Source organism: Lytechinus variegatus, chromosome 15 (assembly GCF_018143015.1).
Source record: "Lytechinus variegatus isolate NC3 chromosome 15, Lvar_3.0, whole genome shotgun sequence".
In the NCBI taxonomy this organism is placed as follows: Eukaryota; Metazoa; Echinodermata; class Echinoidea; order Temnopleuroida; family Toxopneustidae; genus Lytechinus; species Lytechinus variegatus.
In genome coordinates this window covers 30,120,760-30,147,091 of record NC_054754.1, presented here as the reverse complement: position 1 = coordinate 30,147,091, position 26,332 = coordinate 30,120,760, and the positions used below count along the sequence as shown (strand labels likewise).

The following is a 26,332-nucleotide window of genomic DNA, read 5'->3' as shown; positions in this document are numbered from 1 at the left end:
CAGCAGCACCTTGGGACCCTCCCACCATGTCAAATATCCAATCATTTGAAAGAGTTCAACGACAAGCTGCCAGATTTTGTATCGGTAAATATCGTTGGGAGAAGGGCTCTGTCACTAAAGCATTTAGTGATCTTGGTTGGGAATCTCTCCAGACAAGGAGAAGGAACCTTAGACTTTGTATGCTATACAAAATGAACACTAGTCTCGTCAATATCAAGATAAACGACTTCATCCAACAGAACACAAGACATACTAGGGGGAATAATGAAAAATTTCTCCAGGTTCATCATAAGGCCAGGGTCTTTCAAGATTCCTTCTTTTTAAACACGATTAAGGACTGAAACATCTTCCCTTCCTTGATTGTAAATTGCCCCTCCCTGGAGTCATTTAAATTAAAACTAAAACAACTTCAATTAAGGTCATTCCACATACGGTGCGCTACTTTCTTCACTAAGTTAACGTGGGTGTGTCTCTCAACAACATTATGCTGACCCAACTATTCAGATTCAGAAAGCACAGATTTGCTTCTTCATCTCATAATGCACAGTGAAAACTATACACAACAAAAAAAGTAAGTCCCCCCCTAAACAAACATCAATAATTTCTGAACCAATGCGAGTTTTTGATATATTTTTACATGAGCGTGTAGGTAATTTTATAAGCTACCCTCTTAGTAAATGTTGTGGACGTATCTTACGTCATGCTTCAGTGAGCACCGTCAGAAGGCAAAAATGTCACTTTTCAAAAGTCACAAGCAAAATATCATGACTTTGATTCCATTTTATTGGAACTAATTTCACATTCTCATCATGAAAAATAGTCAGAAGGCTTGTAAAAGGTACTTTCTAAAAGATGATACAACTTATTTAGCTAAATTTGAATAAACTCAAGTCCAAATTTGCTATAAATTGGATTTTTACACATTTCTTTCAATAAAAATGCTAGAATATGATGACAGTTATTTTGGGGAAGACTATCTCCAACAATATTCACCGTTTCACGGTTCAATGAGCATTTATTGGAAACAAAAAATGCGATTTTCAAATATCGTATGCAAGTATTGCTTCATTTTGGTAACTGAAAATGATCTTTTCTCAACTTTTTCGTTATGTTCATGACCAATTAACATGCTTCAATGATTCAAAGGTGTCAAATTAAACATTTACGCTTGAATGAACATGTGGAATGTGATTAGCTCTTTTTTACGTTATTGGAAAAAAATGCCATTTGTAACTATGGATATCTGTCACACAACTCCTTGCACAGTTCATTTGATTTGATTTTTATGAAAATCCCGATGTTTAATGCATCAGTGAGCACACAATATTCGAAAATTATGCAAATGAGAAGAAAGTTCAAGGCCTTGGCCCCACTCTGTATCGTATCGAATGGTTATTTTGGTGTGCGCACCTTTTGGATAGTGTTACTCTGAAGCCATGTGCGAAGTTTCATGAAATAACTGTTGGCAGAAGTAACAAAAACCGTCCTCATAGACTTGTGTACATTATGGGTGCATATGTTTAAGCATACGTAACCCCTTATTCAATATGGTGGAACTTTTTTTCAAGGCTGTCTTTAGCAATGTCGTTTGGCAGTAATGTTTATCAACCTATGGGCAGAATTCTGTGCAAAAATGAAATCGATTTGTTTATTTATGGATGAGTGAGCACGCATCAAAGTGGGAAAATTGGTATTTTCAGTGTCACAGACTCATTTTAAAGGGTAATAAAGTGAATATTGGGGGCAAATTTGGTTTCAAATGTGTCTTTAATTGCTGTTGTTTTTATCATCCATCATTTCTATCACCAAACACTTTCCGAACTTTAACCATTTCATGGTTGAGCGAGCACATTCGAAAATTTAGAAATAAATACTCTTTATACTGCATAAATGTATTCTTTTCCTAACAATTTCTCAGGATCAGTTGAATGTATGGACAGATCAGTGGTGGATCCAGAATTTTAAATGGGGGAGGGGCCTATAATCGGGGGAGCCATCCATCAACATTTTCAAATTTAACATGATCTAACAAGTTGTAGAAGATACTACCCCAAAAACCCTATGATGATACATCACAATACAGGGACCGCAGAACAGTTTTGAAAGTGGGGGGGGGGGGGGCTGACCATGCTAAAAATCACAATCGTATTACATTTTGTACTTTTTTGTACTTGGTCAACAAGTACAGGGGCCCCTGCAATACATCGTGCTCACTCAACCATGAACATACAATATCGAAATTTGGTCTGAGGTTAAATGATGGATAGTAAAACAGCATAGCACCATAAAATTCACCTAAAAACAATTTTTGCCCAACTTTGTACTTGCACATTCTGAAAAACGACTCTTGTGACTTTCAAAATGGCCTTTTTTTAATTCAATCTTTAATTACTCATGCATGACACTCATGCATGACTCAACCGATCAATCTCATTTTACCCCAGGAGTTGCTTAATGAGTGTATAAAACCACCCATGAAATATCATATCTCAAAATAATTCGGTTCAAAAGTTACAGCAATTTGATTTAGGGGGACTTACTTTTTTTGTTGTGTATAGATTTTTAGCTTTTTTATTCTGCCACACTTTAGACTAATAATAGGGCCTTATAAAAAAAAGAAAACAGCATTTGAGAGGCAATTTGTTTATGCAATTTGTGTAAATTGCAATTTTTGATGAGACATTGGAAACAATTTCACCTAGTGTGAGGGTTTTAATTTGAGCTTGTGAGTACTGACTAGAATGGATGTGATTCAGAGGTGCTTTGAAAATGAAAAAGCTCTAGGTAAAAATATTCTGAAACTTACATGAATGGCATGGACAGAGAAAACAAATGTTTGTGTACACCTAAAATAATCATGGGGGCTCTTCAGGTTTTGCAAAAAAGATGCTAATTAAAAAAAAATGAATTGAAAATCCATATTTTATTGTTCGAAATAGACATGAAATGAAATACTCCAAAAATTTGCTTTGCCCAATTGATCGTGGGCCCGGCAGCCACTGTGCAGCGCCGGATTGATGAGGCTCTATCCTTTTAATCGTTGAATGCCAAACGGTAGCAGCAACTCCCATCTTTTAACGTCTTTTGGTCTGACGCAGCCGGGGTTTGAACCCCCGACTTCCCAGTTGCGAAACGAACGCTCTACCAACTGAGCCAACACACCGGTAATGCAGAGAAGTCACACAAAAAATGTTTGAATGTGTCAAAGCCATCATGCCCATTGCAGAACTACACCAAGATTCTCCGTTATCATTTAGAAGGATCATCATCACATTATCTTTATATCAAGATAGAAAGTTTGACTCTCTATTAGTCAGTTTCACTCAATAATCTCAACAAAATGAATTATAATTGCAGATATATTTTGTCCTCTATTCACCATTGACCTGTCCTATAGCGAGGATTATAGTCCTCTTTCCAAAGGCTAAATCCTTCTACTGTTCTCTGGTTTTCATTAAATATTCTTAGTGACTAGTTATCTTCATGATGATGATTTGCTTCACTATTCCCATTAGCAGTTGCCTCAAAATCCTTCTAATTGAGAGGATAAATTTTCTATTGAAATTTTACTCCAAAGTCTTGTTAATTTGTATTTTGGAGACAAATGCATGCCTGATAGGATACACATAACTATTTGTACTTGAACTTTTGGGATTGTTATAATGCTATGAATTTTAAGTATTTCAAATTTTTAGTTTTAAGAACATGAAACATGACTTTTTGTGACACGGACTTTATCCTAGATTATGCCACATTTTCTTTAGCATAACTAAAACATTACAAAAGAAATATCTCTTTCCAATTCATGAATGAAATGACAAATCACTCCTTTACAATTGGCTGATAAATACAATAAATTGAGTAATGCCACTTTTATGTATCTGGTAGTTTGAGACCACTTTAACACTGGCAAAAAATGACACTTTTCATTTAAATCTATTGTGAATTCTACCTCCTAGTCTTTTTTCACTTCCCTGTAAAAAGACCTAGAGAAAATCATCATGTGATAATATTGTGTACCACAAAATTGCCCTAAGCACTGTCCCAATTAGTTCAATAGATTGCCAGTTTGCTTTGGGATAGCCCGAGTGATCTCATCATTCAGACATTGAAAACTTTCTTAGTCAAATACCCGCTGAATTTTCACCATCCAGTTCCTGTTAAATGTTTCTTCCTTTATTCTTATTTTCAAGGTGTGATTGTCATTTTAATTTTGTTATGTGATACTCCCTCTAGAGTGTGGTCTAAGTTATGTTTCTCTTAATGGTTATCTTGTGTCAAATACAATCTGATTCATCATTTACATCCCTGGCATAATCCTCCCTTTACGAGGGGATCTTTCACTCAAAGAGTACCTTGGAGAGAGCGTAAATTGTTATCCATTAACATGCTATCAGTATCGGAAGGGGCTGTTACACCATGAAGTTTTAGCCAGCTTATGCCAACGTATGCATGTCAAGCTGCTTTCTCATTTAAATCAATTTCTTGTTATTAAAGGACAAGTCCACCCCAACAAAAACTTGATTTTAGTAAAAAGAGAAAAATTCAACAAACATAACACTGAAAATTTCACAAAACAGTTATATGCAACTTCTGGTGGGTATGCAAATGAGGAGACTGATGACGTCATCCACTTACTATTTCTTTTGTATTTTATTATATAAAATAGAGAATATTCTAATTTTCTCCTCATTGTCAAGTGAAACAACAATTAATTCCTCTCTGAACATGTGGAATGATCTTTGTTTAATACTATATGATTCAGTCAAGTTGGTCCTTGTTATCAAATCTATAAAAAATGGAATATTGTATAATTCAAACAATAATAAAACTAAAGAAATAGTGGGTAAGGGACATCATCGACTGTCTCATTTAAGTTGTGCATATCACTGTTTTGTGAAAAATAAGCAAAACTTAAAAATGTCATAACTTCCTTATTTGACATTCGATTTTGATGAAATTTTCAAGGTTTTGCTAGTTTGATTTTTCTGTATTTATTCAAATCAACATTTTTCTTGGGTGGACTTGACCTTTAAATTACCAGTTGTGAATGGTGCAAAAGGCATCATCGCATTGGTAAAGTCATACTAAGAGGATGCCCACTTCTGCTTATATAAGATTGCATGTTACACATCATGTGCGCGTCAGCATTTAAGCATGACTCTAAAGCCCGTCTCACACTTTGTTATTTGTTGCGATCCGAATTTCAAATAGTGATAACATTTGATATGGATATTCCAACTAATAGGATATGATGGATCAGAGTTCAGAATAGTGGTAGGACTACCGAAATCGAAATTCAGTCCAGTTAGAGCCTCCCTGATTGAATAAAAACAAATTCAAATCGTAATGACGTCATAATCAGCTGCAACTTGAAGTCGATTTGGACTTTACTCCTACCATAGGGCTTGCCGCAAAGTGAAAATATGATTTTAGTTTTCCTCACAATATGCCAAACTTTGAATTAAATAATTCTTACTCTTTGGAACTTTCATATTTAATGCAAAATGCGATTTCTGGAAAAATCATGTCGCACCGGATTGCAAAGTGTGAGACGGGCTTAAGTCTCACTTTAACCTTTGTGAAACACCCCCTAGGTGTGACAGCTCCTCTACTTAGGCAAGAAACCTGATACACATTCCATGCAAAGACTTTGATTTAGGGTGTCCCTAGATTGCCCCATACTCCTTTGGCAATCCAGTTGAACCTTGGAAGACTGATCCAAGTCTACAAAGAAATATTTGTTCGTTGAAGTGCTTGTGCACCTGGGGTGCGTTTATTCAACACTTTTTTACCCTAGAATCATGATTAGAATCATGATTCAAATCACGATTCTGCAGAATCACGATTGCGTTTAGTCGAAAGTGGAAATAAACGTCTTTCAAATCACAAACATGAAACACGGAAAAAGGGGCATTTGGAAAGACGTTTCTGTAGAATCACAAACGAAAAAGGTCGTATAAACGATATCATGATTTGAATCATGATTCTATGACGTCATTGTGTCATGCTTCTTCCGGGTTCGACTCAAAGGCGCGCGCTGTGTTTCGTGCAGGTTAATTTTCGTGTAGCAGTATTGCCAGTGTACTAGTACCGGTATATGCCAATTGTCACGTGCATTTAGGAATTATCATTCTGTGTATTGTACCCCCGGGGTTGTACTGTAGCGTCATTTGTATATTTCATTGTTTTCATCAATCATGTCTTCAAGTTCCAAAGGCACAAATTGGACTGACGACGAACTCAGGGCTCTGCTTGTGCTTTGGCCTGAAGCAAAAGCATCCCTTACCGGGATTCACAGAAATAAGACGATCTACGAATCCCTTTCAGCGGCGCTTGCGAGGGAGCAAGGGATTTCTACGGAGATGTGGCACCGCCTGTCGAGACAAAATTAACAGAATTCGTGCCCAGTACTACGGCTACCGAACACCATTTTCGATGAACCGACAAGATTGAATACAAGTAAACAAAAACAATACGAGGTACAATACACGGAATTCTGGAAGTAAAAGATTTATTTTTCGGAAGCCGAGTAAACGTTGCACAAACGATCGCGCGTTAGCTCGGGCGGCAGCAAAAATCTAGCAGCCGACTTGAAGTTAGAAACACGCGCGAAAATGTTGACCTATACTTCCTGGGTCAAACTGCGCACTGTGATGCGCACTGGATCGGCCCGAATTCAGGGAGAAACAGCGTTAGAAAGATGGTCGTATAAACGCTGATTCTGTCGGATCGTGATTCATGTTGCTGTTTTGAATCATGATTCAAATCGTGATTCAAATCATGATTCTGGGTTGAGGTCGCATAAACGCAGCCCTGGATGCCAGCCGGGCTTATTAAGCCAGGGTAAAGATTAGTGCCTTGGGTTCTATATAGAGTGGATATGAGTGCTTGATAAGTTATAATCATCACCCTTCTCCTTGCTCCCCCCCCCACTATTTACGCACTATGAAGCTTTACAGTGTGTCATGTCGACCACACTATACCAGCCAAGGATGCCCCAGGATTAGTCTTGGGGCCTGTTTCATAATGACTTACAAATTGTAACTTTGCTATAGTTGTATCTTCCATGGAAACCCTGGTTGTGATTGACTGCTCTATAGCAAACTCTGAATGAAATGGGGACTCTGAAGTGCACCAACCCTCAGTATTTTAAGTAGTTATGAGAGAATTGTCACTTTATTCAAGTTTGGGGATGACACAATAGATCACTCACCCCCACTCCACAAACAATAGGTTTGCTGCTTCAGTTTAATTCAGATGCACCTCTTGGATGAAACTAGAAGTTGCCCAAGTAATGAATACTCTACTAGTGAAACAATCAGGTACATGTATTAAGATTGTAAATGTATTTTACTAGCCCATATAACTAAGTTGTATAACATTGAATAAATGCATGTATGAAAAAAAGCATTGCTTCACATTGCTGTTAGAGTCATATCATATGCTTTCTTTTTTGCGATGGAATGGAAGTAACATGATTTATCTTTCTCATACAGGCTTCTGGTGAGCAATCAACAACTCCCCAACCACCGGCTCGTAGAAAGCGGGACAAGAAGAAACAGGAAGATGAAATCAGTTTACGGAGCAACCGTAGTAGTTCCAGTAGTCTTGTTAGGATGGACTTACCTTCTAGTGATAAGGAGCAAGGAGCTGGTCTCCAACCCCTTCCACCAAAGGGAAGACCACGTAACGCACCACCACCACCACCGCCAACCTACCTATCATCCGCCCGCCATCAGTCTTCATCAAATAACTCTAACCAGTGTTCTTTAATTGATATAACTCATGAGAGTCCCGATAGTCCAATCAAGTGTGAGTTTGAGGACAACTTTGAACCCCTTGTTACATTACAGGGATCAGCGCATTCGGTAGACAGTCCAGATACTGGGAAGCGAAAAACGAGAGGTACAGAGCTGTTAGAGGAATATGGACTATTCTTTGATACCCTTGATGTATCACAGCCATCTTCCTTACCAGTTGCTCCAGTAGGACAGGAATCAGGGACACCTATGCAGAGTCAGCAAGGACTCATGCCTCATCCAGGACTTGTCAGGAACAGTAGCGGCCTAGCAGATCTTCTGTCGGTGCCTCAAATAAATGTTGCTAACTCTTCCTTGGAGTTGTCGGCACCTGTGCACTCTGTTCCATCGTCAAATCCCTTTGCCTCTTCCCAACCGGCAGTGCCTCACCAACCTAGCACAAACCCTTTCAAGAAACCTCTAGAACCCACCAAGTCCGTGACATTAAGTGCTGAACCTGATGACCCTTTTGCTGCTTTGGTTTCCATACAGAAGACCAACATTAGTCCTGTCAGTAAAGATTCTCCAGGAATACCAGCTAGAGGTAAGTGTGTCCTTTACTCTGTTAAAAGAAAGTAGGGATCAATGCAGATTTTGCATTTGTCCTTCAAATTAAATGTTGCATGCCAACTTTGTTGAATTACCTTTGGATGCATCTATTCAATGTTTCATACTCTTGTCAATAAACACTCAAGATCTTTAATTCAGTATTGCATACTTCCCTTTCTCTTTAAGATAACTTGATAATGTTCAACACCTTAGCAAACTGGCTGAAAGAAACATCGCAGCTTACCTTGCTGTCAAAATAAATTAACAGAGTGTATCCCGAACAAAGAAGAAAACATAATGCCTGATTGAGTAGTTGCCTACACCTGAACACTCCATGCCTTGCCCAACTTTGGGCCTGTTTCATAAAGAGTTGCAACTGTTGTTACTTTGCCGTTATGGTAACTACCATGGTAACCTTGATTTTGATTGGTTGTTGAGCCTTGTTGCCATGGTAGTTGCCATAATAGCAAAGCTACAACAATTGTAAGTCTTTATGAAACAGGCCCCAGATGCTTCAGGCCTGGTTCATGACCTTTAATCTTAACTTAGACCTGTAAACGGTCAAATTACTTCCATTAACGCAAAATCACTAGAGCGAAAGCATGTTCAAAGCGAGGTCATTTACATATATTGCCATGGTTAGGCAGCCACAAAGAAATCACTAACACTAACACTAACAGAGAAGGTTCCACTATGGTTTATACCTGGAGCATTGTGGCCCAATGGATTAGTCTCCTGACTTTGGCGTAGTTTCCTTCAGCAAGAAATTCATCCACATTGTGTTGCACTCAACCCAGGTGAGGTGAATGGATGCCTGGCAGGAATTTGTTCCTTGAAATGCACTGAGCGCTGGAAGGCTGCTTGAGCGACAGCCGGGGTAATGTCCAAGTCCTTTGGAAGCCATAGAGACATTATAATGTGATATGCACTATACAAGAACTGCCCATTATTATTCATTATTACCTATCACACATGCTATACACCTGTTTTAATTAGATCTCCAGCATGCATGATCATTTTTAAAGGTTTGGTAGAAAAGTAATACATTTGTTTGCCATGATTACAGGTTCCCCAAATCCACCTACCTGTGACAGATATGAAATGGAAGAAAAAGGAAACAGCATATCTTAAATGTGGGTTTCATCTTCCAATTATATTTTATCTGAAGGATCTAGTGATATTACAGAAAGGATGTATTTTGCAGGGATTTACATATATACCACTTTTATTAACACAATTTAAGATTTATCAAATGAATGGTTGTCATAAGCCCTGAAGACAGGAAATTATTGATCACTTGATTAGTGCATTTCCATATAAACACATGCGAGCAGTAACACAAAGGTAGGAGATTGATCGCTAACTTGAAAGAACAATTCTGATTGGTTCCTAGTCGGCCTACCAGGCGAAGTGCACATGCAACACTGATCCTGATAGGCCATTTCATTTAGTGATTAACCGCTAACCTTTGTGATATGGGCCCTGGCAGGTAAATAAATGCTCCTCTCTCAGAGGAACAACTCGTAGTTAGATAAATTAGCGACCGTAAACAGATTTTAATGCCTCTTGAGACTGTACATGGTTTTCAGAGGCAATATATTTTCATATCATCCATCCTATCTCCTGTAGCGGACGTATCCACCTTGTTAGGTGCTCAAGGCGCTCATTCATGTATATAACCTTGGCTATGCTTGGCAACTAATGAATTCAGTGCTCACACGTTTTTGAGGAATTACTTCCTGCCGGCACCTTTACCCCACTTGGGTTGAGTGCAGCACAATGTCGATTGATTTGTTAAAAAAAAAGGCATACCTAGTTACCAAGAATATGCATAGCATACAGGATAAAAGAGCATTGTCTAGCCTGGCTTATGGGCATCTAGATGCAGCGGCAGGGATCAAACCCCAGACATTACATGTACAGTCAGTCACCTTAGACCAATCGGTTGCGGCACCTCCTCATTTCAATTTCTTAATTTAGAAACTGTGAAAACTAAAAAAAATGTTTGATTGGATCAACTTTAAACTGGGTCCATGTTTAGTGATGGTGATCTTGAGTGACTTCAGGCAAGTCAAAGGCCGGAATATCTTGTTCTTGTAATATTAATAGTAAGATTTGTATATCATGATGATATCCGTAGCACTTCACCTTATTCGATCTTTACCTTTTTTTTTGTTTTGATGTTTTGATTTTTAAAGAACATTGCATCAAGGCATCAGCCTATGAAAACCACTGTTCACAAGTGATCCTGGCTTCTGTTTGAGTGACATGGCCGACCAATGACATTGCAAGAGTTCTTGTTTTAAAGAGAGTCACTGCGAGGATTAGTCAGTGTTCTTACCTGGGCAAAATTTCTAATAAGATTTTACCGCAAATTATATTTCTTACATAAAAACATTGATATTTGAGATATTAAAATCCCCAGGGGTGAAGCAACTAAAAGCTGTGTTTGATTGAAAGATGATATTTAGGTAAAATAAGAGTGGGTTGGTTCATCAATATTCATAGTGTATTAAACGATCAGAATCAAAACCCTTCACATAAGAAAACTTGGTAAAGATATAAAGTGAAAAGTATACAATATACAATGCATAGAAGGATTACATGCTTAGGATTTTGATCAAGTACCCTTCAAGTAGCATATTGCATTATAGTTTATAGTGTTTTTATCCTATTTAAAGTTTTTATATCCTGTTTGTTTGGTCATCTTATAGTAAGAAGATGTGAAGGCCTTTGGAGTTATAAGATTTAGTTCAATTCAGTTTCCAGTATAAAGTAGAAGGCATTGTCTTATGATTTAATTTTTTCATAAAAGTCTTAAAACTTGAGGGGGAAAATATAATAATAAGCTTTCAGAATTTAACTAATTATATGTACAGGAGGTGCAGATAAGTTTGAATGGGGGGGGCAGGGCTCGACATTAGCGGTGGCCCAGGGCAACCAAAATGAAAGTTAGGCCACCAAAATTCTGTATAAGTCAACACTTGGTGGCCCATTGGGCTACCAAAGTTTTGGTAAATTGTAATGTTTTCGATTGTTTTAGGGCCACTAAATTTGCTTTGCGGGCCACTAAAATATGAAATTGATGATTTTGTTGGTCCGATCAGGCCACCAAGAAAATAAGTTAGTGTGGAGCATGGGGGAGGGGGGGTCTTAACATGCTTAAAATCACAATTTCATGCCAATCTTAATGATAGAGATGATATTCTTCCTTTGTCCCTGTAATTGCATGTTGGGGATGTGGGAATTTAATCTGAATTTTTATGTCTTTATCATATTAAAGTATTTTAATTCACTTGAGGACTCTTTAAAAATTCAGTACCTACATTTTAATCATTTTGGATAAATGGTCTATTTGTTGCTGTGGAGGTGGAACTGTTCGTGATTAAAATATCATGACGCTGGAAATTGGCCTCATATTTCAGATTTGTCTTTTAAAGCATTGTTGATCAAATGCTCTTGTTTCATACAAGCCTGACAACTACTGAGCTTATGAATTCATGCATTTTGATTGGCTGAGGGCATATTTTCATACAATTCTAGCACATGTCATCAATCACAATTTTTGTCTCACCTGCGAAGCAAAGTGAGACTATAGGCGCCGCTTTTCCGACGGCGGCGGCGTCAACATCAAATCTTAACCTGAGGTTAAGTTTTTGAAATGACGTCATAACTTAGAAAGTATATGGACCTAGTCAATAAAACTTGGCCATAAGGTTAATCAAGTATTACTGAACATCCTATTAGAGTTTCATGTCACATGACCAAGGTCAAAGGTCATTTAGGGTCAATGAACTTAGACCATGTTGGAGGATTCAACATCGAAATCTTAACCTGAGGTTAAGTTTTTGAAATGTCATCATAACTTAGAAAATATATGGACCTAGTTCACGAAACTTGGACATAAGGTTAATCAAGTATCACTGAACATCCTGCATGAGTTTCACGTCACATGACCAAGGTCAAAGGTCATTTAGGGTCAATGAACTTTGGCCGAATTGGGGATATCTGTTGAATTCCCATTATAACTTTGAAAGTTTATAGATCTGATTCATGAAACTTGGACATAATAGTAATCAAGCATCACTGAAAATTTTGTGCAAGTTTCAGGTCTCATGATTAAGGTCAAAGGTCATTTAGGGTCAATGAACTTTGGGCCGAATCGGGGGTATCTGTTGAATTACCATCATAACTTTGAAAGTTTATTGGTCTAGTTAATTAAACTTGGACATTAGAGTAATCAAGTATCACTGAACATCCTGTGCGCGTTTCAGGTCACATGACCAAGGTCAAAGGTCAATGAACTTTGGCCAAATTGGGTGTATCTGTTGAATTACCATCATAACTTTGAAAGTTTATGGATCTGATTCATGAAACTTGTACATAAGAGTAATCAAGTATCACTGAACATCCTGTTCAAGTTTCAGGTCACATGATTAAGGTCAAAGGTCATGTAAGGTCAATGAACTTTGGCCATGTTGGGTTTTGTTGAATAACCATCATATCTCTGTAAGTTTATTGGTCTAGTTCATAAAAAGTGGACATAAGAGTAACCATGTATCACTGAACATCTTGTGCGAGTTAGAGTAGTATTCAAAGTCAGCACTGCTGCTATATTGAACCGCGTGATGCAGGTGAGACGGCCAGAGGCATTCCACTTGTTATGAAACTGAGTATTCTTTGTTTGGATCAGAGTTTTAATATCACATTTATTTGTATTTGGGTTAATGTTAAGCACTGTTTTGAATCCAAAATTGCAGTTTGGAATATTGTATGATTGATTAAACCAATTCCCTAATATGACTTTAATGTGGGCAGATAAAGGTGACATGCATGTAATTGCATCTGAAATCACTGGAAATGAAAAACCTGCTTCGATGAATGTTTAATGATCTAATTAATACTGATCTAGTGGATCCTTGGGTCATTTCTCACCCATGTTTACAGTGTCTTTGAAGCAATTATTCGCCCTGTGACTTGTTGAATCAACCTACAATCTTCTTTAATATTTGAATATCTTTCTCATTTGTTTTAAGTGTTGAGAGAGAGCATGGTGTGTATATAATTTCTAAATCAAATCAGGGAGGTGTTTCTCTCAATAACAGCATATTCAGTCTGTGAGCTCTTTGACACTAATATGCATGACTGTCTGTTTTATGTCATACAGGCCTTAAGGCATGGTCACACCGCCCGAGCGTTGTTGGAGCGGTCGTGGGGCGGAGATAAAAAAATCATCACCGCTCGCTACCATTCACCATTTCCTGTTTAGATTGGTTTTTTTGTTTGTTTTTTTCCCCCAATTTCGAAAGCGAAATTCAACCCTCTTTCCCTACCGCTCCACGACCACTCCAACAACGCTCGGGCGGTGTGACCATGCCTTTATGTGAAATGCCCCTAGTTGTTTATCCTGACTTTGTGCATGGTGTTCAGTGCACATTGTGATAAATTCTTCAAGAATTGCCCCCCTTGGTTCAGATAGAGTTGATTCCTATTGGATGATCTGATGCTAAGTAAAGGCAAGATCTCTGATCATTGTCCTCGCATAGGACAAGAGGATGATGTAGAGATTGAAGGATAATTTGATAATGAAGACATCTCCAACTTGGTAGCTAAATGTTGAGCTGTTCGATTCAAAAGGTTCCATGACATTTGCTCTGGACAGCGGCAAGTGCTCCACTCTAACTCCCACACACCGATCGAGTGACCAAGTTCAACCCTGAGTTAAACATTATACCCTAAACCTAATAAACAACTCTATTGCAATCCTACATCTTCGACGAAATGACTCCTGGAGCGATTGTCCCAGGATGAAATGTTGTGTCACTTGTTTAAAGGACAAGTCCACCCCAACAAAAAATTGATTTGAATAAAAAGAGAAAAATTCAACAAGCATAACACTGAAAATTTCATCAAAATCAGATGTAAAATATGAAAGTTATGGCATTTTAAAGTTTTGCTTCATTTCACAAAAGAGTTATATGCACATCTCGGTCGGTATGCAAATTAGGAACTGATGACATCACTCACTCACTCACTATTTCTTTTGTATTTTATACAAAATATTTGTATTTTCTCGTCATTTTCATGTGAAATGAAGTTTCATTCCTCCCTGAACACGTGGAATTCCATTATTTTAACATTTTGTGCTTCAGGCAAGGAGGTCCTAATCATCAAATTCATAAAAATTGAAATATTGTATAATTCAAACAATAAAAAAAAGAAATAGTGAGTGACATCATCGACTCTCTCATTTGGATGTAACTGGCTCGTTCATAACTATTTTGTGAAAAATAAGCAAAACTTTGAAATGTCATAACTTTCCTATTTTACATCCGATTTTGATGAAATTTCAGCATTGTGCTTGTCTGATTTTTCTCTATTGACTCAAATCAACATTTTTCTGAGGTGGACTTGACCTTTAAGAGACATTTAGACCTATGCATATTGTAGGTCACATGTACCACTGCTCTTGTTTTGATTTTATTGTTGTTGTTTTTCTTTTGACGGGTCAGGATATTGGCAGGAAATATCATGTCAGTATTGTACAAGCCCTTATCATACCACTCATTAATGTATGATTATTTTGTTTCATTTGTTTCCCCTATACAGGCCCCAGCCCATCATGAGAAAACGAGTGAGACCTTTTTGAGCCAGTATTTTTTCAACCAGTTATTCATCGTACATCACCTCATGGTACTTAATCCACATCACAGGTTTGGCTAATTAAAAAAGAAAAATCAAGCTTTTCATTGGAATGTTTTATAACAGATTATGTCATAAATATTCATTTTTGCCTTGGAAGACTGGTTTGATTGGATGTTTACAAACAAAATATATGATTTAAATTATTTGAGAAGTGTTGTGGTCCTGAGGCTGGCCTCAAAGCCATTATGATTCGGTGACCAATTTTAATGCAAATTTTGAAAATAGTTACAAAGGTGATATAGTCAGTAAAAAAATCTCAGAAAAAGTTAGGAATACCAGATGTAGGTTTTTTTAATTTTATTTAGGGGCTACTTTTCACATCATACTGCATAAATCTGCAGTAAATTGGAAAGCTGCAATGAATTTAAGTGAAAAAGATAAAATTGCCCTGATATGTTGTAAAAATGAAAAAAAATATCGATAACATTTTCTTATAATTTTCTCTAAGGTAAACTAATAAGAGCTGAAACAGTAAATATTGATCTTGCCAATAAAGGACACCAAAACCCAAGAAGAAAAGCAATCTTATCGGAAAGAGTAAAACAGGAGGGGAAAATTTAAAACATGTTTCATAAAAATTGGTTATGAAATAGGCAAGTTATGGACGTTTAAAAGGCTTTTTCGTACTTTCTATGGGGATCCTCAAATTGGCAAACATGCTCCAAAATGGCTGATTTTGTGGACAACCTTCCATTTGTTTTGTACACAAATTTTCAGATTTTCCCCTTAATTTTACATATTTCACATCATTTCCTCCTGACCTTGTCATATGTGGTGTGAATAATATTTTCCCATGACATATATATGCTCAGAATGAAAGAAAATGGGGAAAATCTGAAATTAGTGTACTCAAAAAATGGAGTGTTGTCCACAATATCAGCCGTTTTGAAGCATGTTTGCCAATTTGAGGATCCCTATAGAAAGTACCAGGAGACCTTTTGAACTTCCATAACTTGCTTATTTTACAACCGATTGTGATGGAACTTGTTTTAAATTGGTCCTCTCGTTTTACTCTTTCCAATAAGATTGCTTCTCTTCTTGGGTTTTGGTTTCCTTTAAAGAGATCGAAAAGAGGGTACTGAACCCCTTTGAGTGTCAAATTTATTCACCGATAAATTCTCCAAGAAGACTTTCAGTACACTGCATGTCTCTTCGTAGATGAGACCAGAGATTCTTTGACTCCACCTCTTCTTGCTAGACGGTGGATAGCAGGGTTAGGGTTAGGTAACATGAATTAGACATGAATGTAATATGATGTGTTAAGGCATCAGTGAAGTTTGATTGTTTCATTTGAACTATATAAAACATGTTTTAGTATATTGTCATTCTAAACTGGGACTATGTCTTGACTAAAAAAGGATCAAAGCCCATGCTCCTGTGAGATGCTAGGTTTTATCCCTTTTATTCACAATTCATGACAGAAAATGAAAAAAAATCATTTGAAATTAAAGTGATTGGTTAACATTGGTTTGACTTTAAAAAAGTTCTGAACTAGAAGGTCACACTTGTCACCTGTGTCTGTGATATGTTACAAAAATGAAGCCCAGAAAAAAATTGCGTTCAAAAATAATTATTTAGTGCTTCAGAAATTGAAATATAAAGTGACCGGAAACACCATCTTAATTTCATCCCATACACTTGTGTGTACTATTTAGGCGTCTATAAGACGCCTATTTACAAAATCGGGGTTTGCCTTGTAGTATTGGCTTTTCATTCTCAATAATGTTTTTTTTCAGGGTTTATTCTAATACATGCACTTGTACACATGTTTCATCTTGGTTTGAGAATTTTTTAAATCGGCTGCTCACAAAGTTAAACAATACCTTTAATTCATCGTATACTAGTATCAAAATTAATTTTCCCTTGTTTTAATTGCATTTTTTTAGGGGGGGATTTTCATAACAGAAATTAAATAATCTATACTTGAGGTATATATGGTGGTAACTGTGTCTTATTAAAGTATGGACTTGATTAACCTAGACTTAACCAAATGTTTGTTTTATTTAATCAATGATGTGAGATTATCATTCATTACATTAATTGAAAGCTTTCAGTTGGTTGTTTATTATTCCCCCTTAAATAAAGTTATTAAGTTATTTGGAAAACCAGATAACTGTCCCTCATTTTCAAAACTAATCGAAATGCAAGTAAGTTATGCGTTTTATCAATACATGGCTGTACGCAGCATAGAGGCAGGAGGCAGTCCCCCCCCCCAAGAAATTTAGAATTGATATTTTTATTGAAAATTTTAATTAAATTCACCAAAAGTGTGCATGAAACCCTTCAATTGTACTGTGGAAAATGCAAAAATACCCCCAAGACAAAATGAGTTGCTTCACTCCTTAACTTTTGATTTTTTTTCCAAATTGTCAAATTGTTTATGCTCCCCCTAACCCCCTCCCCCCCAAAAAAGAAATGTACGGCAATGAATCAATATGCAGTCAAGCTCCAGGGCAATGCAATATGGTAACTCTCAACATAATTCAGTTTTCTTGGAGTGCCTGTATATTCATTTCAAATTTTCAATAAAATTTCATAGTTCCAGTTCCTCTTCTATTCATGTGAATATACATGTATATTAAGAAATCATCTCCAGTCGTTTGAGTTGAAATATGTTGATGAATTCAAATATTATGCATTTAACATCCTATCTCATTCTAAAGCATGATATTTCCTACAACTTTGTCACAACTAACAAAAGTAATATGGTTACAATCTGGCACTTCATATTTTAGTCATTCATTAGCTTTTTATGAAAGACCCCAGGGGGCCCTGTTTCAGAAAGGACTTGCAACTGTGGTAACTTTGCAATTATGGCAACTACCATGGTAACAGGGCTCAGCAGCCAATCATAATCAAGGTTACCATGGTAGTTGCCATAATGACAAAGTTACAACAGTTGTAACTCTTTGGCCCCAGGATGTTCAGTACTCCTGTACAATTTTAATATCAAGGATTTGAAATGAATACTGAACATCTGTGGATAATGAACAACTGAATGTTGGACTTTTAATTCAAACCTTTTGGCTTAAAATTCATATCCATTTGATTTAAATTTTAATCCTTTGAGATTTAGATACTAGTTCTTAGACTAAAAATGAACCCAATATTTGCTTGGTCAATATTCACAGTCTCTTTGAATGTACATTATGTTTTATTTCCTTAACACTTTGGGTGTATACCATGATATTTAACATAGATATGAAATAAAATAAAGTTAAGACTTGATGGATTAATGATTCATGAAGTATTTTCAGTAAGACTTGACAATGTGATACCTGGATGTTTGGACCTGGTTTATCTTTACCTGCCATCATACAATCCACTTTACTTGCAATCTTAAGGCTCAGCCATATATACAGGCAACAAGTTCACCAATATTGGCCTGTATTAAGTCAATGAAAAATTAGGTGTCCAAAATGTTTCAGAGGCAGGCCTGTTTGCAAAACAAAAAAATTATTAATCAGATTCTTGAAAATAAGATGTTTTGATCATTACATAAAATTACACATTATTGATTTTATGATGAAATAATTATGATATAAGAATTATAATGCTGATGACATTATAATGAAATCCTTATTTTGTTATAAGTCTGTCTGAACATTTTTGGACAGTCTAATATTATTAGAGTTAAAACTTTGGTGCCTGTTCATTATTTTTCATCCTACTTTGTCCTTGCATGGCAGAAACATATTGCCACAATTTGTTGCACCATTGATTAAACAATGCTCTACATTTGTAGCACTCTCTCTACTCAAAAGAACAAGTCACAATCCTCCCATTTTGTTTAGAGAGAGAGAGAGAGAGAGAATGTAATTGCTCCTCTCTACATGTTTAAAAGCATTACTAATTCACTCTCCATACAATCTTAGTAAGAGCCATAGGTTTTCCTTTCCTAATTTAATATGATTTGGAGCTGGGAGTAGGTTTGCAATGTGACATTTTTCTTGGAAAATTTTTTTAGCTTACATGAAATCCATGGTAATTAATGATATCCACATTTTTGATTTAGGGTCAGATAATCAGAAATCTCAAATGCCGAAGTAAAAAAAAAAATATAATGACCTACATTTTGGAGCCAACCCCAAATTACCTTCATTTTATAGTGAACCCTGGTTTGTTTGTTTTCCTTTTTGCTTGTTAACAAAATCTTGGTACCAATGACCTTCTTAAATGATCTTTTAATTTTTTTTTTTTTTTTTTTGGGGGGGGGATTTTTAAATTTTCTCAGTCAAACCCCCTCCTTGGAATAAAGCTATATCTGCCCCTGGTCTCATACACCTAGCATTTTAATATAAAGGAGAAGCTGAAAAGAGATAAGCATTTATTTATTCCTGGTTGAAAATAGCAATTAAATTAGACTAAATGCAAGACCAGTCTAGACAGACATGTCCACACAAGAATGGTGAAGTCATGAATTATGGATAATATGTAAATGGAAATCCAAGATAGCTGTTATAACTTGAATGTAAATGTGTAGTTCAATTGTTAACTGTGTATATGATACAGATATACTGTATTATAAAGATTTACCATGGAGTCAATTCTGTTGCAAGCTTTTTTATATTATGGATTCCAGGTATGTGTTATGTATAATGAGAGATATCATGATAATAATAATAGTATTAAAGACCATTCTATGAAAGATATGTATATAAATATATAGGAGCAAAATGCTGTATATTAAAAAGGAAAATATGATAACTTTGACTTTTGTTTTGTGTATTTTCCCCTTTTTTGCTATGAATCAATTGCCATTAACCGATGGATGTCATCTGATGTAATATTACTTGTTGTTACTTAAGTATCAGGTGATTATTATGATGATGATCATGCTGGTGATGGTGATGATGATGATAATGATGGTGGTGACGATGATGATGATGTCATGATCATATGATGTCATGATCATATGATGATGATAATGATGGTAATGTGGATGATGATGATGATGATGATGATGGTGATCATGGTGGTAATGATGATGATGATGATGATGATGGTAATGTGGATGATGATGATGATGATGAAGATGATGATGATAATGATGGTAATGATGATGGTGATGATGATGATGTAAAGACGAAATAACGATTTATCGCTCATAATAAGCCCACCAAAATTGTATTTTATGAGAAAATTCACCCATTTGTACATCGTATCCATCTTTTCTGATAATTGTCTCAACTACTTTTTATGCGGCATAAGCAATGCAGTTAAAATCATGGATTCATGATTAGTTAAGTGAGTCAATATTATTGCTCAAACCTTTGTTTCAATCTATCATTTTCCACTTTTTCTTTATACTTTGATACGACTCAAAATTCCCCAATAAAAAACCCCAGTTTTGCCTATACTCTGAGCTTATAGATTTTTTTTATAGTTTATTTACTATCAGGGTTATTTTATATTTTTTGTTGCAGTCACTGGCATGAGGAGAAGTAAAAATACCTAAACGTCAAATATTTTTGACAACAAGAACATCCTGTTTTTATGGTTGACTTAATTGTACAAAATTTAAGGGGGGGCACAATTTCATCACTATTCTACCGGCGTGAAATGGGGTGCCATATTAGTGCCCCCAGTCCACTCGTTTTAAGATGCGCCTTTTGATATCAAATTTCTCCTTTACTGGATATGTTTATATAATCTCCAATGGAGAAAATTTAATTTGAAAAGCCACAATGCTGATGAATCAAGCCCAGTATATTTTGTTTAGAATGTGACGGGGTCGTGCTTTCTCTTGTCATGATTACATGGGTGTTGTTTTTTAATAAATCTTTTAAGGATCCTGATATATTATTATAATTATTATTACTAGTGTTATTATTACTATTACAATATTATTATTATTATTGTTATTATTACTATCATTATTATTACTGTAGTAATAGTAGTAGTAGTAGTAGTAGTAGTAGTAGTAATAGTAGTAGTAGTAGTAGTAGTAGTAGTAGTAGTAGTAGTAGTAGTAGTAGTAGTAGTAGTAGTAGTAGTAGTAGCAGTAGTAGTAGTATAGTAGTAGTAGTAGCAGCATTATTATTATTTCCATTGTCCACAACTTGATGTTCTGTTGGTATATTAAACAGCAACCGGACTTCTTCCAGAAATCTAGGGTTATTGTTCTATATTCTATCAAATGGGTCCTCTTCTCATTGTTCACTTCTCTTTCTAATTCAAGACCTTCCGTATAGGATATGAGCTGTTCCAAGCAAGCTTGCCTTCTATATCGTTCCATATGACATCTCGACTCCTAGAACAGCCAGAAAGCTTCTGTGTCTTGTTGTCACAGTTCCTAAGGCTCCGATGACTATTGGTACCATCTTTGTCTTCACCTTCCGTATCCTTCGCAGCTCCCATGCCAGGTCGTTATACTTCTGTGTCTTTTCCTGGATCTTTTCCTCCTCTTTATGCCAAGCTCTGCAGTCTCCTGGAATCGCAATATCTATGATGAGACATTCTTATCCTTCTTCTTTAAGAGAACGATATCTGGTCGTCTCGCTTCAATGAGCTTGTCTCAGTTGTCTGTCTGGATATTAACATTCCATAAGAGTTTTACATCATCGTCCTCTGCTACAGGCTCTGCCCGATGTTCGTACCATTTTTCTGCATGGGGTAAATGGTACTCATTGGCCAGACCCCAATGAACTGCAGCTGCTACTCTGTCGTGCCTTCCTTTGTACTCAGTCTGTGCCATTTTGCTGCATTCACTCACCAGATGAGATACCGTTTCGTCTTTGTCATAACACATTCTACATAAGGGAGATGTATGCTCCTTTTCAACTTGGCTTTTCGGTAATTTGTTCTAATTGCTTGGTCCTGAGCAGTAACTAACATACTTTCCGTCTCCTTTAAACTTCCTCGTTTCAGCCACTGCCAACTCTCTGGTCCAGCAAACTCCTCTGTCTTAAATGCTGTCCGTGTATCACCTTCTCTTCCCATCCTTCCAATCTCATGATCCTTTGATCAGCCTTCAGCTGTTTCGCTGTCCTATCCTTTCCTTTCCTATCGACTCTTTATTATTATTATTATCATTATTATTGTTATTGTTATTATTATTACTATTATAATTATTATTATACTTATTATCATTATTAATATTTATTATTATCATTATTAATTATTATTATTGTTATTATTATTATTATTATTATTATTATTTTTATTGGTTATCGTGCTTATGATATGACAGGCTTTTGTAATTTGTTAAATCATGCATTCCTTACATGTTTCATAGTACAAACTTTTGAAATCCGGGTAGACGTTTTTTTGGCTTTTTTTTTAAACAAATTTTAATAAACCGTTTTGAATCGAATTGATTGTGATCACCTTATAATCATCAATTGATTGTTTCTTCCGATCTTACGCCAAGTGATAACAACTTCTGTGATTATGATATTTCAAACTTACCAACTATGAATAGATCTATTTCTCATCTTTAAGATGAAATAGTCACGTGTATTAACAGTTGTTGGGTATTTAGTGGTATGGGCTGGATTTAATCGGTAGTATTATGAATATGACAGGTCCTCTCATATAGATCAATGCGTTCTGCCGTCGGCGTAACAAAATCTACCTATTCGGTTTTTAAATTGAAGCTCTTTAATACAACTAATCAGAGGCGCCCACGATATCCTACGCCATCTTGCCTACACACGTGTGATATAATATTGATTATTTACGTGTTTATTGAAGTATTTAATATCTATAAATTATTGTAAGTGACAGAATGTTTCTGACATGGAATTATTAACATCTATGACTATCCATATCTGGAAACAAGAGGGGATTAAGGTAATGATGCATTAATGTACGTCGGGCTAATATTGATTATAGAAACAAATAGCTTGAAAAAGGAATACATGAAAATGAAAATGAATGTCTAGTGCAAGCTTGGGAAAGGCGAAGTAAGGGCATACAGTGAAAACAGGCCCGTAGCAAGGATTGCTTACGGCGGGGTTCTGAATTATAGAGAGCACCTCTCATAGTTTGGGATCCAGCTTTGGCCAATTGGAGAGTCGGAACTATTTCATCCGCATATTTCCCAAATCGGTAGCTGAAAGCTAGCTAAACACTGAAGTTTTATGAGCATCTTGACTTAAAAAAAATAATGATAATGCGAGCACGAGCTTAAATGTTTTAAATGTCATGTGTTTCATAATTATCTTATAAATATATATATATATATATATATATACATATATATTTATATATATATATATATATATATATATATATATATATACATATATATATGTATATACATACATAAATATATATATACATATATATATATGGCCGATTCCACGCAAAAGTGGACATTTTCCCAAATCTTTTATTGGCTCTTTCAAATTTGGACCAAAATTTTCGATTGAAACTCATATGGAAGTTCATAAATACAAAGGGAATCATAATTTGCCTCCTCCCCAAAAAATAATAATCATAAAGAAATAAATTTTAAATAAAGATATATATAAAATCTGTCTAAAGCATCTCCTTATAGAATTTTTTTACTGCATTTCAATCTCACAGAAAACTATTGATTGTTTTGTAAAAATTGCAGTGGATAATTTGAGAGTCATCATTCATTTTACATCATATTAAGAGAAAATATTCAAATATACTGTAAGTTGCGGAAAGGTTTTCTCTTTTTTTAAGTTTAATTTGTGATGCTGGACAACGTGTAATAATATAATTGCGACTGACCACTGCAGAGTTTTCTATCCACAAAAGAAACTCAGAGGCTTACCAAGTTCAGATGTCTTATTTGAGACTTCCATAATTATGTGAGTAATGTTTTACAGGTAAGGTAAAAGCGTTTTGATTTGAAAGAAATACCGAAATTACTCACGTCACTTTTTCCATTTTCTTCCTTTTTTTTTTTTTGCTTAATGCGACTGGACAATTTTAGGACGTCATGACGTCCACAATGTACAGCCAACAAACTTTCCGTATTCATTATTTGATTGATTGATTGAATTTTTATTTTCTTAATTCCAAACAAATTGACAAAGTAAGTAGCAACAAAACAGAACTTTTTATGAATAACAAAAATGAAAAAAAGGATCTCACTGGAAAGCTTCGCCTGTTTATGTGATTCCCCTGAAATAAATAACTGATAAAATTTATCAAATACAAATAGAAATTAACAATGTTCGATATAATAATTTGAAGAATACTACTGGGGTCAAGCTTCGTATATGCACTATACCAAAAATTAATACAATCATGACAATATATTCGTATCCATGGTATACAACAAAAAATGTATATACATGATATCGATTGTTTACAAGCCTTGGTTGTCAAGTTTAATTCTTAGTATCGACTTAACAGAAAGACTCACCACTGTAAAACTGACAGCACCAAGTAATAGCAAAACATGTAAAAGTGTAATGCTACTGACTGTGGAATCGCCCTGATACATATCTCATTAACACTTTCCTTCCTCATATTTTTCTTATCCTTTTCTTTTTACTTTCCTTCTCTACTTCCCCTTTTCATTAATAATTTCTTCCTGCTCTGTTGTTTTCTTGTCTGTTTGCAAACGGCAAGGTTCCGCGGGACTGGGGACCCCCGGTTACGGTCCTTGATAAAAAAATGATAATCATACGGATATATGTTGCAGATATTATTCGCTGGAAGCCATTCCAATGAGCCCCGTGCGATTTAAACTTGATCTCAGAATCAACTAGTAAATCTATTCCATCTCGATACATGCGCATTGTCGCGTGAGATTATTGCCCTTCATTTTTTCATTCGTGTCAACTGGTTTAAGTTTAACCTGCAAATGAATATAGCTCAGACCATCAAATCACAACTAAAAATTGTAGGAAAAGAGATTCGGTGTTTTTAAATTCCCCCTCGGGTATCACCTTACACATTTAGATGCATCACGTGTCATACCTCTCCTCTGCCCTCTACGTCAATATAATAAAAATGAAAAATAATAATGTTTTATTTATACCCATGCAGGGTAGCCACTTCAGTTAGGAAACTGCTCTACCAGCGGGCCCTGCATAACATAACATGTTATTAAATAGACTTTTAAACGATTTGACTAATGTTTGTTATATAAAGAGACGATTTCTAGGTGTTATGATAGTCTGTTGTGAAATCCTTTACTTGAGTTAAGTGGTCTGAACGAGCAGCCTACAAAAAAGGCCCTCTCGCTAATATTTTATGCGTTAGTCTTGTGTGAAGACACACTTATTAATCAAAGTTTCAATCAGGTTCTGTGCCTGCAGAGATGTGCCTAATGATGGCATCACTTTTTTTCTTCACTTGAAATGCTAGGGTTGCAGATCTACCCGACCCAGCTAGGCCTCTATTTATCATACTCTACATTCCCTCCATTTCTTCTTCTTCTTTCTTCTTCTTCTTCTTCTCTTCCTCCTCCTTCTTCTTCTCCCCTCCTCCTTTCTCTTCCTCATTTTCTTATTCTCGCTTGTCACACTTTCCCCCGTCCTTTATCCCATCTTCAAGTTCAATCTCTCTGTCTCCCCTCTTTACTCTCCCCTTTTCAGTTTCACTACTTGAAGAAAATAGAGGCTATATGTCTTTTAAAAAATCCCAATCAACAAAATCACAATTTTGGAATAGAAAGGAGAAAGGGAAAGAAAATGTTGAAAAATTATTGTTTTTTTAATATTATGTCCAAATTAGTCACAATGATAAATCTTTCTATCAAAAAGATAAAAAAAAATTGCGTGCTCGCTTCGCTCCGTTGCAGGTTTTTTGATTTTTTTTATTTTATTGTATATATACATGTATACATTTTTCAGAATTTTACATGTCTAGCCTCGTCAGAATGCTAACATCATAACTCAATGCGCAGATATGACGTTGATGGAAATGAAGATGATGTTCACAATACACTATTATGATAGTGCTACTTCCTTACTGTAATAATTATGATAAATAATCTATCATGATCATCGGCTTAATCATGATTATGGTCATATTAATGATGATAGCAATATTGAAAATGATAATGATTAATGTGTTCATTATACAAATCGCGACGATGCTTTGACATTCTTCTCCTCATTTTCGTTGGGTATTGCATGGGAAAGAAAGGAAAACTTGCTATCAGCTATTGCTTACAGGAGTTCTCTATATTTAGTAGAAGAGAACATTTCGATAACAAATCTGAATTGTCTGACTTTTCATTATGCCATTGTTATGGAGCTTAATTTTATAATAATTGACTTCGCATTATCGCAATGCTCCTGCTTTATGAATCCCAGTATGTTCTCCCAGGGACGGATCCCAAG

General features: G+C 35.8%; 1 protein-coding gene across 4 annotated transcripts in view; it reads left to right on the top strand.

Annotated features, from left to right (window-relative positions):
- LOC121428515 (DENN domain-containing protein 1B-like) overlaps positions 1–15,413 on the top strand; it is a 76,048-nt gene extending 60,635 nt beyond the window's left edge. For all 4 annotated transcript variants that reach the window (XM_041625194.1, XM_041625192.1, XM_041625193.1 and 1 more), the window contains 2 exons: positions 7,500–8,346; positions 14,961–15,413. In XM_041625194.1, coding sequence (XP_041481128.1) covers positions 7,500–8,346; positions 14,961–14,977 — 864 coding nt within the window. In that variant the 3' untranslated portion in view covers positions 14,978–15,413. The remainder of the gene's footprint in view (positions 1–7,499; positions 8,347–14,960) is intronic.
- Positions 15,414–26,332: the final 10,919 nt, after the last annotated feature.